This window comes from Lutjanus erythropterus, chromosome 5 (genome assembly GCF_056507025.1).
Source record: "Lutjanus erythropterus isolate fLutEry1 chromosome 5, fLutEry1.hap2, whole genome shotgun sequence".
NCBI classification, from domain to species: Eukaryota; Metazoa; Chordata; class Actinopteri; order Lutjaniformes; family Lutjanidae; genus Lutjanus; species Lutjanus erythropterus.
In genome coordinates, this window is record NC_139321.1 from 37,933,416 (window position 1) to 37,952,406 (window position 18,991).

Below are 18,991 nucleotides of genomic sequence, written 5' to 3' on the forward strand. Positions count from 1 at the left end.
GTTCTCAACAGGCCAAACAGAGATGGTCTCTGGTGGGGTCAGAAAGCTCATACAAGCGATGTGATTGGCCATCCACCTAAACACTTTTGGTGTGTTGTAGAGGATGCAGCATGCAACACATTATTTGCAGAAACTGTAATACTCAACCCCAGTACTTGAGTCAAAGAATAGATACTCCTGGTCAAATATTACTCAACTACAAATAAGTTGCTCAGTCAAAATTTTAATTAGCTCTAAGTTAAAGTACTAGAGTACTTGCTGTAAAAAATATTTAAGTATTCAAAAGTACAAATTACAGAGTACATTCTCTAATATCAATCATTGCTGTATTGTTTTCATGATGCATTTACAGAACCTTGTAACTCTCTGAAACCATCTAATGATGCACTGACCTGCTTGTAGAACCACTCTGCTACACAAAGACTATAGAAACACCTATAAAAACTTCAACATAGAAATATAATCAGAAACAAAAAGGACAGTTATTGTCATTTTCTGATGTAACTGTATTAGAATCACTGCATAAAATTCCTATTTTCACTACGACAAAAGCAATCCAATATTAAAACTACCTAGAATTATTTCTCTTTTTTTAATTATAATAACATCTTGAGATTTAATTTTGTCTTTCTCCTGCCATCACCATTACTGAGTTTTGTTTGAATAAAAGAGGGAGGGGGTGGTTGCTCCTATAGTTGCCCCTTGCAGAATATCTTTCAGACCCTGCCATGTCACACCATAGGAAACACTGTGCGGTTTATTTGAATTCATCTCCTATTTACCTCCCACGCTCTCATTATCATTGTGACTGTTATTATTATCTCAGCATCAGCGTGGTACAGTCTTCCCAACAGACACTTTGGTCAACAGAAGTCTCCGCAGGACCCGAGCCCCTCCGCGAGCTCGTCGTAATTTACCCAGATTCAGGCTGTCACTCTTCGCCAGGTTCACGGCTCCCTGCGTTTTCTCTCGTGGCCTCTCTCCCCTCGATGATGGAGAAGATAAGCATGTTGCATACCGAATCACTGAGCTATGACAAAAAAGAGGTTCTGCTCAATAAGCCAGATGTAAATAATTGCTGAAAGCAATATAGGGCCCTGCGTCGCAGAGTCCGCTTGGTGTTTTGCTTGGCTGTGAGCAGGGTGGCTCAGTTTCATTCGGGTCCTGAAATGCCTTTTTAAATGTTTTGTTCAGACCCAGTATTATTTAAAGACTGCACAGAGCGAGCCTTGAATATAAAATATCTTACCACCCAAATAAGTTTGGATGGGAGGTAATCTCAGCTTGAAGGGGGTAATTTTTAAAAACTGCTGATGCTCGCATGCATCTAAATCAGCTGCTGCTTACCACTGCAGGAAAGAAAAGTTTCCAAAGCGGCTTTTAAATAAATACTTTTTTTATTCTGTTATTGGCTTTTTACAGGTACAAAGCATACAGCATGTTATAGTTTTATCAAAAGTGGAAAATACTGATGTTACATATGTAACAAATGTAAAAAATAAGTCTTCAATCTTACTTTCCCCGAAAGTAAGAACATACATTTCAGCATATGAAAATATCCATAAAAACACAGCTTAAGTAATTTAAGTTAATAAACAGTACAAAAATGTAGAAACCATACATGTCAAAATAATGGACAAAGACGCCAACAACAAATGACTGCATGATTTCTCATGAATTAAAAAAATGTACACGAGTTCATAGTGTTTTAGTTGGGGTCACGTTTATAGAATCCATACATTATCATTATCATCATCATCATCACCATTGCCCAAAAAACACTTGGCAGGTCAGAAAATGCAAACGCAAAAGTTGTGACATACAACACTATCGCCCCCAAAACCTCCTCTTCTGAAGAACTGAACTCAGGCCAGAAAAACAGAGGAGGAAAAAGTCTTCCCCCATGCTGAAATCCTCAAATGTCTGTAAGGCAGGGGACTTGATTAATCCTCACTCTTGAAGCATTTAGCCAGTCGTCTGTGAGAAAACACACCAGGGCAAAGACAGACACAGAGAAAAGGGATCATAACACTGGTGGGGTCCGCCATACCGTGCGAGCAGTACAGTGTGTCCTGTCACCTACAGGTGCAGTCAGATCAAACACACATGCTTCCTTTTAAGTAAATTAAAAATTGACCCCTAAAAAGACATAAACTGGGAGTTTTCTTTTGCTCCACGGCCCGTTGGAATTCTCTTCCTGTGAGTGTTAATATTATCTACGCTCTTATCTCTCAGCTGTGAAGTTGTAGAAGTTGTTGGAAAAGGAGAGGCAATATCGGTAATAAAAGACAGAAATGTTTGATCAAGATAACGTGAATGGAGCTTTGCAGTCACTAAATGGAATTCAGACATGGATTTATTTCTTCACTTTTTTTGAGCCATTCGGTGTCAATGGATACGTTGTAATGAGGCCGCAGAGAGATGAATGCACGATTGTACAGTTCGGAACTAGAAAAGACTGGTAAACTATTCCAAGGTGGCTAATGACAAAGTCTGTCATGTTACAGGTGCTGTTTTTCTGCCTTACTGCATTGAAAGTCGTCTTATAATTTTGAATAATGTAAAAAAAAAAAAAACATGTAGTCCAATGTTCTCTCGAAATATACAGTCTTCCTTTTTCTTTTTTTTAAATGGAGAACATCACCATATTCTACAACATTGTAATAAATAGTCTCATACATATTGCTCAGCTTCTCCTTCGTTTAGAATGGTCACCGAGCCATCCCCACTGTTCATTTCAATGTCTTTTGCTGCCGCATTCTCAGGAAGCAAGGCTAAGTCCTTGAACACATCTACATAATGTCCAAAGCCGGGGCCCCAGTTCAACAGATTGTCCCAGTTGAAGCCCCCAGCTTGCTGGCCCAGTTTGTGGGGCAGGGTGTAGTGCTGGTCAGTAGGGGGCATCTGGGCAATGCCCGGCCCTCCTTCTGCCCTCCGGCTCGAGTACCGCCTCTGCTTGAGCCTCCCGCCGTATTCCTCGTCGTCAGCGTCTGACTCATTGACTTGTGACAGCTTGGGAACTCGGGAACTGTAAGACACCGGCTTGTCCCGGTCGTACTCCATCTCTGAGCAGGTGAAGGAGTCATGTGAGTCACTTTCTGAAGAGGACTCTGGGGCAGGGATGCCATCAGCAGGGTTGCGGACCCTTGACAGCGGCCTGCGGCAGTCCTCTTCTGAGCTGGAGCGCCCGTGGTCGGCGCTGCAGATGCTGGGGTTGCGAGGGCGTGGAGTGTTCAGCCGCTCCACTTCCTCGATGGACAGCCCCACAGGAGGCCCCGTCTCCAGGGGGATCTGCTCAATCGGCTGCTTGAGCCGACTGCCTGGCCTGGAGGTGTGGCCGTGGCTGGCCATCGTCTGCGGACTCTTGCTGCGCCTCCCCAGCCGGGTGGCGTAGTTGAACATGGGTGGTGGCTGGCACATGTCATTGTGCAGATCCAGCGGGCTGCCCTCACGGCGAGCCAGGTTGAGTTCTCTGGTTGGCGTGTTTCGGTAAAAGGATGAGGGCTTGGTGAAAGGGGCTGGGGAGTGTCTGGAGAGAGGATTCGGGGTGGGGCATGCTGAGTGGGAGTGGCTGAGCGGGGTGGACCTCAATGCTTGGGTGTACTGAGGCTGGTAGGTGTAGCTCGTTGCTCCGAGGGGTAAGGGGGACTGTCTGGCGAAGCCCAGTGGGCTGTGTCTCTGGATGGAGAACTTGGGCGTGTGGCTGCGGAACTGCTTGTAGTGTTGGATGATGTCTGCATCCGAAGGGGCAATACTGCTAGCATTGTCTATGTCATAGTGTTCAATGTCTGCCTCTGGGCCATTACAGGGGGCGCAGGGAGCACTGGGGACAGTCTCATTGTTGTGAGGGATGTCTGTTTCATCATAGATCAGATAAGGGTTCTCCCTCTCAATTATGTCCGGTTTAGGGTTCCCTTCTGGTTGTTTCCGTACCGTCATGTCATCTCCGTATGGTGGGATATTATCTGGGTCATCAAACGCTACGTTCTCGCTACCCTTCTTCTTTTTCTTCTTCTTTTTCTCCTTGGGTTTCTTCTCCTTGGGCTCCTTTGGCACTTTGGTCTTGTTGCGACCCTTGCAGTGGTTGCACAGGATCAGGCTGAGCACCACCAGGGCGAGGACAGTGGCACAGCTGCCAACAATAGCTGGAACTGCCCAGATAGGGAGGACCATCGTCTCTGCTGTGGGGCTTGGGCTGCAGACAAAAGCACCATTGTTAGCTGTCTTGCAGACAGTGCCCTCAGGGCACTGGACACCCAGACAGGCCACCAGCGTCTCACAAGTCTTGCCAGTGTAGAACTCAGAGCACACACAAGTGAAACCTGAGTGGGGGTCAGGCACACAGCTGCCATGGTTCTGACAGGGGTTTGAGGCACAGTCACCAGGCGGGACACACTGGTACGTGTACCACTGATTGACACACATCAAGCCGTCCCAGCATGGGTTGCTCTCACATAGGTTGGGACCCCTGCAGCCGATCTTGACAGATGAACTGGTCTTAGTTAAGGTGACGAGGCTGTGTTCTCCAGTAAATGGAAGGTTCTCCCCGTTGTACTTCACATAGGCCAAGCAGCCATCAAAACCTGCAAATGAACAAGAGAGAGAACTGGTTCAGATAACAAGAAACAGCCACCAGCAGCTAACAAGGACATAACAGTGGCCTGGAGGGGAATCATTTCCGATTGCCACCAGACTGATTGGTTTGCAAAATGTCTGCGGACCCTGGGTCTCTTCCTTGTAAATAACAGGAACTGGGAGCCATAATCAGGGCTAAAGGAATTTTGTTTAGACGGGTAATTGGTTCAAGCTTAGGACAAAAAAAAGTGAAAATTCCTTGTGGAAAGAACCTCCTCAAAAAACATTCATATTTTTAAAAAAATGGGCTGAATCAATCACTGGCCAATTTTAAAGAAATATGAAATATTTTCTATCAGACAATCCATCGTCAGAGCTGTTATAGCTTCAAGACATACATCTGGGTTGGATGAATGTCTCTGTGTCTAATTCAATCTTTTGCTTCGTGTGTTGCCTAACAGCACTGCCTCACCGATGTAAATAGATTTTTATTGAATTTATCCCAGTGCAGATTAAATCCATTTGTGCCTTTTCATTAGCTCTTGAAAAGTACACAACAGAACACGACTGTTCAGACACACACTGAGTTAAGAACAGACAGGCAGCCGGCCACAGATCTGCATGCTCAGAATAAGCTTGCTTTACACATGCTCTGCTCCGTGTGTAAAAAAAAAAAAAAAAAAAAGGTCAACAAATCATTCCGATTGCTCATTTTTACCATATTAGTCCATAGTATTAGGTTAGTTTTTCCCTCCCCTGAATTTCTGAAATTTACTGTGTTGCATTACCTCCCCCTGGAAACCCTCTGTTTCACCTTTTCCAAACTGTTCTTAACTCATGCTCGAGGACATCTGATCTGTGATTTAAGTCTAAACTAAGATGAGGGTCCATGGAAATGAGACGAACGTGCCAAAAGCCCTCAGAGGCGGGTGCTCCGAGACAAAGTCTAATTAAATCAATATTAGTTATTTTGTCCATAAATGATACTCTGATAAAGAAACATTTATTCAACCACAGTAAATCCATAGCAGGTAAATCTTAGCAGTGTCAAACAGAAACAGATTTCAGGACCGTTTCACAGAGTCTTGTTGGACGGCCACCAAATACGGTCAGCAGTTTGCACGACAGACTATTAATTCATTTGGGGAAAAAAGTTTGTTCTGGATTTATAAAGGCTCACGAGTGCAGTATATGTGCATGTGCATACACTTTTAGTATATAGAGGAGGTTGACATAACACTGCTGCATTAGTAATTTACAGCAGGGTGAAGAGAGGGTAGGTTTCTTGGCCAGCTTTTGTAAGCTTCTGCATGTGTGTTTGACACAGCACGTGAATACATGCATGCATTCACACACATACATGTAAATAGTGCATACATGCAACAAGCGTTTGACTGTCACAGTTACTTTTGAAGAGAGCAATATAGAAACTGAGATGTTTAGACTTACATATGACAAATTTCTTGTCAAAACATTACAAAAATCCAGGTTTTGCTGTGAAATGTTTTCTTAAAAGGGTAGAAAAGCTTCAGAGACAGCTTTTAGATCATGAGGGACTAAAACTGTATGATGAATAATGACATTCTTTAAGGCGGGAGAGCAGCTAGCAGCTCCTTAAAAGGTACATGAACCCATTCCAACCACATACATTTAGGCTTGTAAAGATCCATTCATCTGGACAGTAGAATTTATTCAATAATCAAGGATCCACTATCATCGATGCAAAGTGAAAACATCGATCCATATCATAATCTTTAAGATACACCTTTATTTTGAAATTCCCATAGCACGTGTCATAGTTTCTGTCCCAGTGCACCTTCTTCCCAAACATTCAAACAATGTTAGGACCAGGCAAACAATAATGGCAAGCAGCCAAGAAAAAAAATGATGATATTTACTCGCCTCCTGGGAATAAATCAGTGTGTAAATACATGTGAACGATGCTGTTATGAGATAAAATACTCAGGAACTTGGCCGGGCATCCAGTCCGCTAGCTTGTTCCTCTGGCTGTGGCAATATTAGCCACTCTGTTTCATCAATATTAAGCTGACAAAACATGCATGCAGGCTGGAATTCAGCCTTGGTTTCCTGTTTGGAGATGCAGTGACTTAAACCAGCTGCAAGTAAGAAAGAATATACATAATACGTGTAATTTGTTAAGCTACGAGTAGAGAAAAAGTCTGCTAATTGCTAGGCTAATTCATGCAATGTAAAAGGCCATAGGTTTGAGCTAATAATGGTGGCTAGCAAACAACAATTTTGTCTATGAAGTTTGATGGTCATTATTGAGCCAAATTTGACACTTTTGTTAAATGTTCTTGTTGTTTTGCCATATTTTATGTGTGTTATTTGAATCAAGGTTAAATTAAACTTTACTGCACTTAACTAGATTCAATTAATTACACTTATTTATGTGTTGTTTTTTTTCTTTCATGGCCAACAGCAGAAAAGAAAGAGGTGGCAGCTTCTTCTGTAAATAACTGTGTTAAATGGGTATATGATACATAAGGGATAATGTACAGTGAGCAGGTCATTATTGCAAAATAAACCGCAGTAGGGTGATGCAGGGATCTGAACTGAATCAAACTGAAATCGTATTGCGGCAAACTTTCAGTAAATATTGTATTGTTGTGCAAACAATCAATATAATATCATATCACGATGAAATTTGTGATTGATACCCCTATCATTTCTTTGGACGCTGCAAATTCTCTCTTATCAAGTCTTTGTTTCAGTTGTTTCAAAGTTGTTGGCTGGGGGGCCCAAATAGATGCCCAGATTTATCCTGCCGCTCAGGGGTCAAACTGGTGATCTTCCAGTCACAAGCCAGAAAACAATGTTTTTAGCGTTCGGTTCTAAACAGAAGTGACTTTTATCAGATGGTTATGGACTCCTCCCCAGTGTAAAGTGTCGAGCCTTACCTGCTGCCGTTTTCTGCTGAGCAGATCCTGATGGGATCCCTCCAAGGGAAAAGGTCAAAACACCGAGACCTCCAAAGTCCTGTGTGGCGTGCTGGATGACCCTGGGGTGGCTGCCGTCCACCTGGAGCACCGTGGCTGAGCCATTCTTGACCAGCTGGAGTGTGTGCCACTGGCCGTCTGAGAGCGCTACGTCCCCCACGGTCCGCTCCACCTTCCCCCCGACGCCTGCATCTGAGATGTAGTGGATGTTTCCGTTCCTCAGCTGGAGGAAAGGAACAGAGGTGGAGGTTAGGTGCAGTCAAGGTGAGCTAAAAATATGTTGATGGGGAACTGATCACACAAAAAATATCAGAGTCGGCAACAGAGTCAACACTATGTGTTTTAATTGTGGTTGCTACAGTAAAAGTATATTTTCCTGGATGAAAAAGGCACAAGCAGCACTGAAGTGTTGAACTGCATGAAAAATGTTTTTATCCATTTTATGGGGATTTTATGGGCCACCTTATCTTCACTTTACATTATGATAACATTCAAAATCACATGCTAAAAAGTTTAACTCATGTTATATTTCACATGCTGTGACAGATTTTTGCTAATGATTAATTTTGGCACAAGAACTGTGAACAGCAACATCTTGATAAGAGTATTTTATCGCCATATAATAATAATAAGGGAAGACTAATAGGCTACACCAATGCTAATGGTTTTAGATGCAGTCCAGCACTGCGTGTCAAAGTTTTGTAGACATAAATCTGTATTAAGCATTGTGTTTTGGTTAGCCACCTTTTCAGGGCTTGGAATATTATGATGGAAGTATATAATTGCACTTTCCATGCTCAATTATGTCTCATCAATTGTTGCAGCAATTTCTTTTTTTTTCAAAGATTTGGTGCAAAATGTAACCATTTTTGGCCACTCAGAAATTGATAGAAAATGTCAAAAAACCCTCAGAAACACCACATTAAGTCCCCAAGACACTGAGGAACACCACAGAAAAGTTCACGCTGTGATTTGGTATCAAAACACTTTTTAACATTTAGAGATTTCTGTAAGAATTGCTTTTTTCCAACAGCAAGCACTTGTGTTCTGGGGATTGTTCAGAGACAGTTTTATGATATGGTATATCTAAATGACCCAGGTCTGTAGTTTGTGGCTGTGAGGTTTCATGAGGCTGTGATTATCCTAGAGGTCACAATAGGTCATTTTATGCAGTGAGGTTAAGTTTTTAAAAAATGGCTTCTTATTACTACTGGCTGCTAACATCATCACTCATGAATAAAATTTGAATCCACGAGACAAGCACTGTGTGTCAAGTTTTTGTAGGCATAAATCTGTATTAAACATTGTGTTTTGGACATGCACCTATTCAGGGCTTGGAACATTATGATGGAATTATATGACGGCTATTTCCATGCTCTATCATGTCTCATCAATTGTTGCAGCAATTTTGGGGTTATTTCAAAGATTTTGTGCAAAATTTAACTGTGTTTGGCCACTCAAAAATGGACAGAAATTGTCAAAACCCCTCCAAAATACCACATTAGGACACCAAGACCTTGAGGAACACCACAGAAAAGATCATGCTGTGATTTGGTATCAAAACACTTTTTAACATTTAGAGATTTCTGTAAGAATTGCTTTTTTTTCAATAGCAAGCACTTGTGTTCTGGGGATTGTTCAGAGACAGTTTTATGATATGGTATATCTAAATGACCCAGGTCTGTAGTTTGTGGCTGTGAGGTTTCATGAGGCTGTGATTATCCTAGAGGTCACAATAGGTCATTTTATGCAGTGAGGTCAAATTTACTGGCTACTACGGAGACTAACATCATCACACATCAATACATTTGAATCCATAAGAGTCTGAGTTTCCCTGTCATACCCAATTTATACAATTTCAAAACAATTTAGGGACACCCATATGAAGAAATAGTCAAATACACTATTTTTAGAATAAAAGCAAAAGTGATTTCATATTGATATTACATGCAAAAAATGAACGATTTTTGCCAAAAACCACATGGGATGAGTATAAAGTGGGCATGTCTATAACAAGGGGAGACTCTTGGGTATCGATAGAACACATTTTCATTCAGATATCTTGACGGTCAAGAAAAGTTTTTCCCTTGCTAAAACCTAGCCTAACATTGAAACATTATTTAGCCCCCCTCCCGACAAGCTAGCATAACATCGCTCATACCAATGGATGCTTTAGGTCACTTAGTATATCATATGAAAGCAGTTTAGATTTAACCTGAACCTGCTACAGGCTCTGAAAAACAGTAATGTTGCCAAGGACATAGTCTTCCTTGCTCAATGTTCTATCATGAGTCCAGCATGTTAGCTAGCTATGTTTGCTAACTGACACTAAACCCAAGGTACAACTAGGGCTGATAAGAATTTAATTATATATGCAGGCAAGAGACAGGATTCAGGGGATCATTAATGTTGATCCCTGAATGTCCGTTAATGAGTATTTCTGTATTCTATCATGTCTGCTGGAATGTAAGCTAGCTTTAGCATCAGTCTTTTAGTTATATTCTGTATGCAGTGGTTAAGTAACTTTGCGTTTTTGAGACACTTTCACAGTTCTTGTTTTAAAATGTGTCAGATGGAAACATTAAAAAGTCAGCTGTAGGTGGACTCAGCTGAATCAGTTAGCGTTAGCGCACATTAGCGGCCAACACTCATGAATTCTGCTGGCAAGAGTCGACTTTAGCTGACAAAATCCACAGTCGTCAGTTAGAAATGAGAAGCTGCTTTTGTTCGCTTCTCTATTTGTTTCGTGTTTCAACAATTACTCCCAAGTTGATGTTAAATCTGCCACAGTTATTGCTATAAATGGCATATGTGCAGTGTGAGAATGGAAAGCTTGACAGGTGTAGCAACAGTAACTAAGGAGGGCGGAGCTTAGGGTCAATTCAGAGGGCAACATAAATCTCAAAAAACAGATTTCATGGTAATCCATCAAACGTCACTTGAGAGATATTTTCAGTCTGGACCAAAGAGAGTTCATGAAATGTATATAAAGCATTAAATATGCAAAGTGATATGTCTTTATGTTAATATCCACATTATAGAGCACATCATAGATTAGAGATGAGTAGACAAACTGGATAAGACGCTTGATGAATTGCTCAGTCTCTGACTCTACACTTTTAATTCTTAATTTCAAGCCAGTAATAAATAATGCTCTCTAAGGGGAGTCGCATAAACTAGGGTTAAAAATGAAGTTTTTCCGATTAATGCAGCGACTTATCATGTCAGCATCAATCATGAGTGTTGAGAGGAAGCCTCCACAACAACTACCACCACACTGCTTTCAGAAACTGATGCTGAGGTCAGAGATGGAAAACAAAAATGCAGCTCGACGCTCATAAATCTCGCTGCCGGCGGGACACGCTGCAGTTAATCATGTTCTCACGACTTAGCTAATGTTATTCAGCCAGATGATCAGAAGCTTGCTAACAACAAATTCAGAGAAAACATGCCCATTCAGACGCCCACTGGTTGCAGGCTGTCTCCGGCACAGTGAGGACAGAGTGCGTCTTTAAAAGAAATTCATCAAGCTCACTTTGGCATGGACAACAAATTTGCGGCTTACACTGTGTATGGTAATCTCATATGTGTACTCCCAACTTCCATGGAAAAGTAATCCCGCTCTCCTCCCTTCAAAGACCCCAAAAATCAGCAATGATAAGTAGCTTCCGGAGAATTGATTTAAAATGGGAAAAGCGGAAAGTTCTCCAAGCCAAAGAATACTGAGCGCTCTAAACCTGGAAAACCAATCATGAAGTTTATCTATTAAACATCTTGTTTTTTTTATATCTCAGTATATATAGTTCTGACTCTCAACATATGTAGATATAGAGCATTTGTTCCCTGGCTGCTCTACTTTTTAGGCACTTTTAATACTTTCTGGACACTTTAAGATTCTGCGATGGTGATTCGATGAGCACCAGGAGCCGCTCCCAGCCGGAAAACAAAATCATAAGAGAGAAAGTCTGATACTGAAGTGGGAAAGGGGCTGGTGGTGGTGAGGGTGGAGGGCGTCTAAAAGGAAAATTGAAGAGGATGAATGAGCGCTCAGGCCCCTTTGGGCAGCTGCCCAGGATCAGTCAGAGGGAGGAGGGTGCAGAGAGGAGAAAAAGAGGAGTTAGACCAAAGGGAGGTGGCTGAGAATAACCCATATAGTTTGTCTGTAGTTGGAGGGAGTGTGTGGGGCTGTGACAGGAGGCGAACCGGCGCACAGACATGTAGACATGTTTGTACCCCATCCATTACACGCTGCACGCTGTACATACAAGATTAAACTAATGTTGGGATCCTGAAGTCCAAATATTCAGTGGACCTTTCAGCGTCGGTGTCAGGATGTTTGCACACACACACACACACACAAACCAACACATGCACATGAGTGCAAATATGCTTTTGGTGATGCAACGTATCATCTGGCAGCCATATTGCACAACCTCAGCTCTGTCATCTCAAATGAATGGATGAAGTCAAAACTGTGTTGACACTAACTATGAGCGAATAATCAGTCCCTCCAGGATTTTGTGTTTTCTTTTTGGGATTGGTGCAGCCTAAAATGCCTGATTTCCTGGCAGCTTTTCTGAAAAAAAAAATGTGATGCATATTGCATTGTTTTAGGCATATTTTGCAATGAAATTGCTGGAGCAAATGAAAATTGCAAAGAAAAGGCTCTGGTAGCTCAGTTGGTAGAGCATGTGCCCCATGTCCAAGGCCTGTGTGTCCTCAGCAGCAGCCCTTTGCTGCATCTCATCCTGACACTCATTCTCCCCTTTTCCTGTCCTCAATTCAGCTGTCCCTATCAAATAAAATGTATAAAAGCCCCCCAAAATATTTTTAAAAAGTTAAGATTCATTCATGTATTTTTGTATAATTCTTTAAAACTACTAGTAATGAAGAAGTGCACCTGGGAGTACTCTACAAATATCTTTATGGAGCTTAAACTCAAATTATAAGGTATAAATGTGCACAGAATATTGTTAAGACAGCAACAAAATATAATAAATAATAAAACACTCAGTTGATTCACTGGGACGTTTATGTACTATGTTTGCATGGGAGACTGCTATGACTGGTGGAACTCAGAGTGGAGAAGCTGCAGTGATTGGTCAAAATTGCAAGGTTGTGCAGGATTAACAGGGTTCAGTTGAATTTGTTTTGATTGTAACATCACAACTTCCTGAAGGGACTGAATTATGATTGTGAGTTAATTACGACTTGGACGTTGTGAGTCTGCAGTGTGGCTTGTGGTTGATACAAACATTAACAGTGGCTGCTTTGCAATATTAAAGAGATGGAGATGATCTTAAGAGGAAAATTCACTACTTTTTATGTGGATGTCCAGTCAAGGTTGATGGGAAATGTAGTCAACTGAAGCAATAAATTCCCCAGTGTGTGATATATTGAGTTCTCCTGTTGCAAAATCTGTTTTTCTTGCATCCAGTGAGGTCACAGTGATGCTGTTGGTGTTAAGGAGGAACTACAGTTTGAATTTCTTATTTCCACCTTAGGGTAGCCAGGGGGCGTGGCAGTATTTTTGTCACCTCATGTCACCTATGTTTTGGTCAACAAAGCCATAGCTATAGGTTAGGGTGATGATACACAGCAACACTGGTGTGGCCTTCAGATCCAGTGTTTCCTAGCAGTTGAAATGTTACATTTTATACCTTTAAGTAAATGATGACATTACTAATCCAAACTAGAACTATGGCTATGGTGGTTTTCTGATGGTTTTCCTCTCTGTTACATACCTTCACAGTCGTGTAGTTGCTGCTCTCCTGCACATGCAGCAGAGTGCCGCTCTTGCTGCGTGTCCTGAACTTGACCTCCAGGCTGCTGGGACTGGCAGGGTCAGAGGTCACGCCCTGCAGCGACTGCCTCAGGAGGACGTCACGTTTAGGGCTCTGCTTCAGGGAGTAGTCCAGACGGCCGGTGCCGTCCAGGGACAGGGCGGTGTCCGCTGTCATGTCTGTGGGAGAAAGACAGAGAATACCCTTCAGTCCTGTCTGACTTCACAGACGATTCACAGTAAAATTTATATTTCCATTTCAGAGCTGGCGGACACTCCGGCACAAAAGATTTTCCTGATCCAACTGCCATAACCACAAATCGGTTCTTACATTCTCACCAGTGGTTACAAATACCTTCCCATATTAGAAAAATGTAGGTCACCAGCCTGTGTACCTACATGCACACCCTCTTCAGAGCTTCACCTAAACACCTGGAATGTAATCTACAAGATTTCTGGCAATTGCTTGATAAAATACAATGGGTGTGGATTTATTATATGTTTATTAGCTTATTAGTGAATTGCAAATACACAGTATGATCTAATTCTCTAAAGCTACAGTTAAATAATTAGGAATAATACAAATATTACTACTGAGATATACAGTTAATTATGAAATAATTTAATATAATAAAAATTAAAAGAAATAATATTTTTGAAGTGTGAAGACATATCTGGCTTTAGTCTCAATTAACAGACCTGAGCACAGTGATATGTCCCTGTAAATGTTCAGATTATTGAAAGTGGGCTTGTATGAGGTGCTTATCCAGAGTCAGTGTATGACCTACAGCAGATGCTGGGTGATATGGACCCAGTTTGGAGGCCCAGAAAGGGGAACCAGCATGTTCACTTCATTTTGATTAGTATAGCACCAAATCATAACAAAGTTATCTCAGGACACTTTTCAAATAGAGCAGGTCCAGACCGTGCTCTTTATGAAGCCAATTTTTCCCACCAAGAGCAATCACTGAGGCGACTGTGGCGAGAAAAAAAAAAAATGTGGATGGAAGATAAGAAAATTAATGCTGTGGACAGGATCAGCTGCAAAATCCCAAAGGGTAAAATTCCTGATTTTGTCAGTGGAGTCTGGTTGTATGAGACAGAGTGATATTTGGCTTATATAACCGTGGTTTTCAATTGGAAAAGGCCATCTGATGACAAGGTAGTGTGGTGAAAATATTCCAAATAAACTATACACTAAAACTGATAGTGAGTTTTTTTAGGTGGGCCTTTTTTAAAGTGGCTAAAATGTGGCCACAGGGCATTAAAATGTAAAAAAAAAAGAAAAATCAGTTCATTTCAGTCCAGTGAATCAGTGATCAGTGCATTTAAAGTGAAGTACTCGCTCTCCGCTCTGTTATAGAGGGCTCAGATATGGCTGCATTTCTTAAAGAAACTTCTCGTGCCAAGTTCTCGTTAATTTTTACAGACAAGCAATTCAAAGCATCCTGGCTGGAAACATCACAAATTGACATGGGATGTGCACGGCCCAAACTCCACACGGACATGCCATGCATGAGCCTTCTTGCTGTGAGGCGACATTGCTAACCACTGAGCCACCATGTGTTTGTTGTTTATTATGATTTCCATTAAAATTGTTTTTTGTTTGGCATTCTTAAAATGCTCTTGAATAGTGGAAGATGCTATGGTCACGGAACTTGCGACTGAAATTAAGAAGAGGCCACATGGCATTAAAATGTCAAAATGCTGCAGCAAAATCAGTTCATTTCAGACAAGTGAATCAACCATTGCATTTAAAGTGAAGCACAGGTCATGGAAATCATCCGCCCTGGTAAAGAAAATCCAGAAACGGCTGCATTTTTTAAAGAAACTTAAGAAGGCAAACTTCCCGTGCCAAGTTCTTGTTAACTTTTACAGAGGAGCAATATAGAGCATCCTGACTGGAAATATGACAAACTGGCATGAGATGTGCACGGCCCAGAGCAGGAGGACTCTGCAGCGGGTCATTAAAACTGAACTTCCTGGCATTTTTTTTTCTTTCCCGAGGATGACACACAGGACTCCATTTGTACGCTCCATTTGCATCAGTAGTCCTGGGATGTCCTAAAACTTCTGTGATCCTGTACCATGCCGTGAAAAGAAACCAGAAAAATTCCCACAAAATCAAACCCAGTGACATAACAAAGTCCAGTATGGACTTTCCCAGACTTCTCAACCTATGATGTTGTGTGTTCCTAGCAACAGAACATAACTGGCACTACCCTGACAAGCATCAGAGATATTGGGGAGCAGAGGTGCCCGTGCAGAGCCCAAAGGATATTAACAACAATATCCATCCCAGCCAATGCCTGTTCTCCCTTCTGCTGTCTGGCAAGAGATGCTGATGTATCCACTGCTGTACCACCAGACTAGGGAGCTGCTTCTTCCTTCAGGCTGTAAGACTGCTTCATTCATCCTCAGCACTCCACCATGAAAAATAGTTGGTTTTATATCTACTGTATGTAACATTTTTGTGAGAAGCAAAGAGATTCAGTCAGAAGCTACAAAAGTATTGAGAGCTAAATACACAGGAACTTTTAAAAAACAGTTTTAAAAGCGTGTTTTCTCTTCTCTCCTGCACACACAACTTGAGTAATGGCTTTGCAGTGCACATCAGAAAAAACTGACAATGGAAAAAGAGTCATTCACCTATTTTTAGGTTTACACGTGTTTAAAAAAAATGCATATATGTGCTAATTTTGGTACAAAACTGTAATTGTTTTTGTGAGTAGCCAAACAAGGGAACTACAACTTACTTAATCTCATTATACAGCCTTGTAGTTTATAATGATAAATACATCGACCTTGTACCTTTTATTTATGCAAATATTTTGCATCAACTTTTGTGAATTCATGCATTATAAAAAGAAAACTGATTGCTGGATTTTGACAAAACTTCGAGCCAAAGAGTCAAACACAGGTCAAACTGTTGTAGCTCATTAGCTGTGGTGCACCATAAACTTTTATATAACCCTCCTCTGGTGCAGTATGCAAGAGGAGGCACGCTTTGTAGGCCATTATGAGACAGACATTGATGTAGTTGAACTGTGTGAACTAGCGAGTACTTCACCAACCAGCCCGGCAAGAAATACAGTCACCAAAATGACTGCAAGACCACAATACCACAGTCATGATATCATACCCGATATTACTGCTCGAAATTTAGACCTTTCTTATAAACCGCATCGCTTCTTTCTGAAAGGAAGATGTTCCTTCTTGTCATTCACTGAACTTTCTGGTATTTTCTCTGTCCTGAAGACGAGACACAGGGCTCCCATTTGTACGCTCCATTTGTATTAGAAGAGAAAAATCCTGTGATCTGGTTTCGTGCCATGAGACAAACCAGCAGATGTGCCACAAAACGAAACCCAATGACAGAGAAAAATCCAGCACGGAGGTTCCCAGACTTCTCAAGTCATGGGCTTGTTTGTTCCCGGCGACAATATGAAAGTCTCAAAAATAAATGTGGTAATGATTATTGGTAAGATTCCTAAACATACTGTAGCACCTTACACAGTAGCTGGCAGTTTTTGTGGCCCTCAAAGGTTTTCTCGGTTTGTCTTAGTCCTCTGATGTTGAGTCGGAGTATTTATACAATGAAATACACAAATGCTTTGAAGTAAAACTCAGAATGCAGTGATGTGGCCTATATTAAGCTACATGGTGCAGTCTGATGACTCATGGGGGAAGAATCATAAATAGTCATGACAGAATATTCCTCAGTAAGTGCAGCCTCAGCAACATAAAGACACTTCAAAGGCGGATACTTACATTTCTCACAGAATTTGCCAGTGAAGCCATCCACACACTGGCACTGCTGCCAAGACCAGTGGTCCAAACAGGTGCCCCCGTGTCTGCAGGGGCTGGTGGTGCAGGCTCCTTCCAGTCTCGGACATCTACAGACACACAAGCCGACAATCAGTTTGACAAGTCAGATGCACAGTCGGCAGCTGGGGAGGGGGGCCCTCCGAAAAAGAAACTCCAAGAAAAAGGGGCAGATGAGCTGTGATTTCTCTCCCCATGCTGCAATACAAAAAAACCCATAAAGAACCCCAAGAGAATTAGCATATTAAAAGATCTGTCCTCGCCTCACTATTCAGCAGCAGCACAGAAAAGAAAAAATTTCTCCGGAATTCTGCAATTGGTTTCCCCCCGTCAAAAATCTGCCATTTGTATTAAAAAAAAAAACATCTTTTTAAAATCTCTCGAGAGGGTTTGGGAGTGTGAACAGATGTCCCACAGCGAGAGTCGAGGAGGTTAGAGAAGATGGACAGATGGGAAGAAGAGGGAGATGATGAAGAGAGGGTGAGAGCGGGAGTAAAGGGGAGGGTGAGGGTGGCGGTGGGAGTTGTGCGGACCTGTCAAGGATGCCACGCGATGCCAGCGCCTGACTGGGCTCCAGCGGGCGGCCGTTGACGGCGAACTCCATGATGCAGCCGACAAAGTCGTGGGTGGCGACCTGACCGCGCCGATGAAGGACGGGTTCTATTGACCTGACGCCTCCCACCGAGAGCCGGTTGGGCTGCACATCCAGGATCCTGCACACACACATGAACAGAAGCACACAAAGACTTAAATGCACACAGACACAAAAGAACATATGCATAGAAATACAAGAGCTTGCAAGTGCATTCAAGTATTCAGGGGCACACACACACACACACACACACACATAGACACACACACACTTAAACAGAAAGACACTGCGGGTCAGCGAGTTTCACAACAACATGGTCCTGGGACCCTTACAAAATAAACCTTCTGCAGACCTCTGTGGCCCTTCCTCATCTGCCAAATCGATCTCTCTCCCTCTGTCACTCACTCACACACACACACACACACACACACACACACACACACACACACACACACACACACACACACACACACACACACACACGTACAGTCTCTGTTTTCGCCCCACAGGGCCTGGCTCAGAGCTGTCTGTGTGTAAAGGCAGTGATCTTGCAGTAATATAATGAAGGTTTACATCATATATCGTACATTTACAACAGATGACTTCATTTGACTTTGAGTCATTATCGCCACACAAAAATGTAGGAGAAGTGCACATTACTGTATTAAAGGGATGTTTCTGATTATTTGAAGTGGGGTTGTATGAGGTACTTTATAAGTAACATCAGGAACAAAATGTATTTTAGCCACTCATAAAAGTTTTTTTCATTGTTTTACTTTGCTGTCAGACAGCCTTTTCTGATGGGAAACCACCGTTAGATAAGTCAGAGATCACTCTCTCCAAACCAAACTCTGTTGGTGAAATCAGTGAGTTTACCTCATAGAACACAGGAATGTTGGTCCTCCTCTGCCTCGATCTGTTAGTTTGTTTGTGTTATTGTGTGACTTCAGTGAGTCTCAACTAAACTTTTTGTTAATGTGTGTTCATCTGTGGAATAGTCTTGAAAACAAAATAAAATATGTAATAAACTGAAGCAAACATTTAATAACACTGTTGTTAAAATGCCCAAAATGTTGTACTTAAAAAATTATAGCATAAACCATTTAATTTTAAGGCAACAAAATAGTAACAAATCAGGTTCACAGTCAACTGTGACCAAATTTTGAAAAACAATGTTTTTGAGTTTCTCTAACTTTTACTATAAATTTATCTAAGGAGGAATAGTAAATTATCTCAACTAAAGGTCAGCAGAAAGTT

General features: G+C 41.8%; 1 protein-coding gene across 1 annotated transcript in view; it reads right to left on the reverse strand.

Moving 5' to 3' along the window:
• Positions 1–1,375: 1,375 nt before the first annotated feature.
• Positions 1,376–18,991, reverse strand: part of fat4 (FAT atypical cadherin 4) — a 166,217-nt gene continuing 148,601 nt past the window's right edge. The window contains exons 13-17 of the mRNA XM_084719787.1: positions 17,676–17,855; positions 17,089–17,213; positions 13,280–13,497; positions 7,497–7,758; positions 1,376–4,583 (exon numbers count right to left, since the gene is read on the reverse strand). Coding sequence (XP_084575913.1) covers positions 2,674–4,583; positions 7,497–7,758; positions 13,280–13,497; positions 17,089–17,213; positions 17,676–17,855 — 2,695 coding nt within the window. The 3' untranslated portion in view covers positions 1,376–2,673. The remainder of the gene's footprint in view (positions 4,584–7,496; positions 7,759–13,279; positions 13,498–17,088; positions 17,214–17,675; positions 17,856–18,991) is intronic.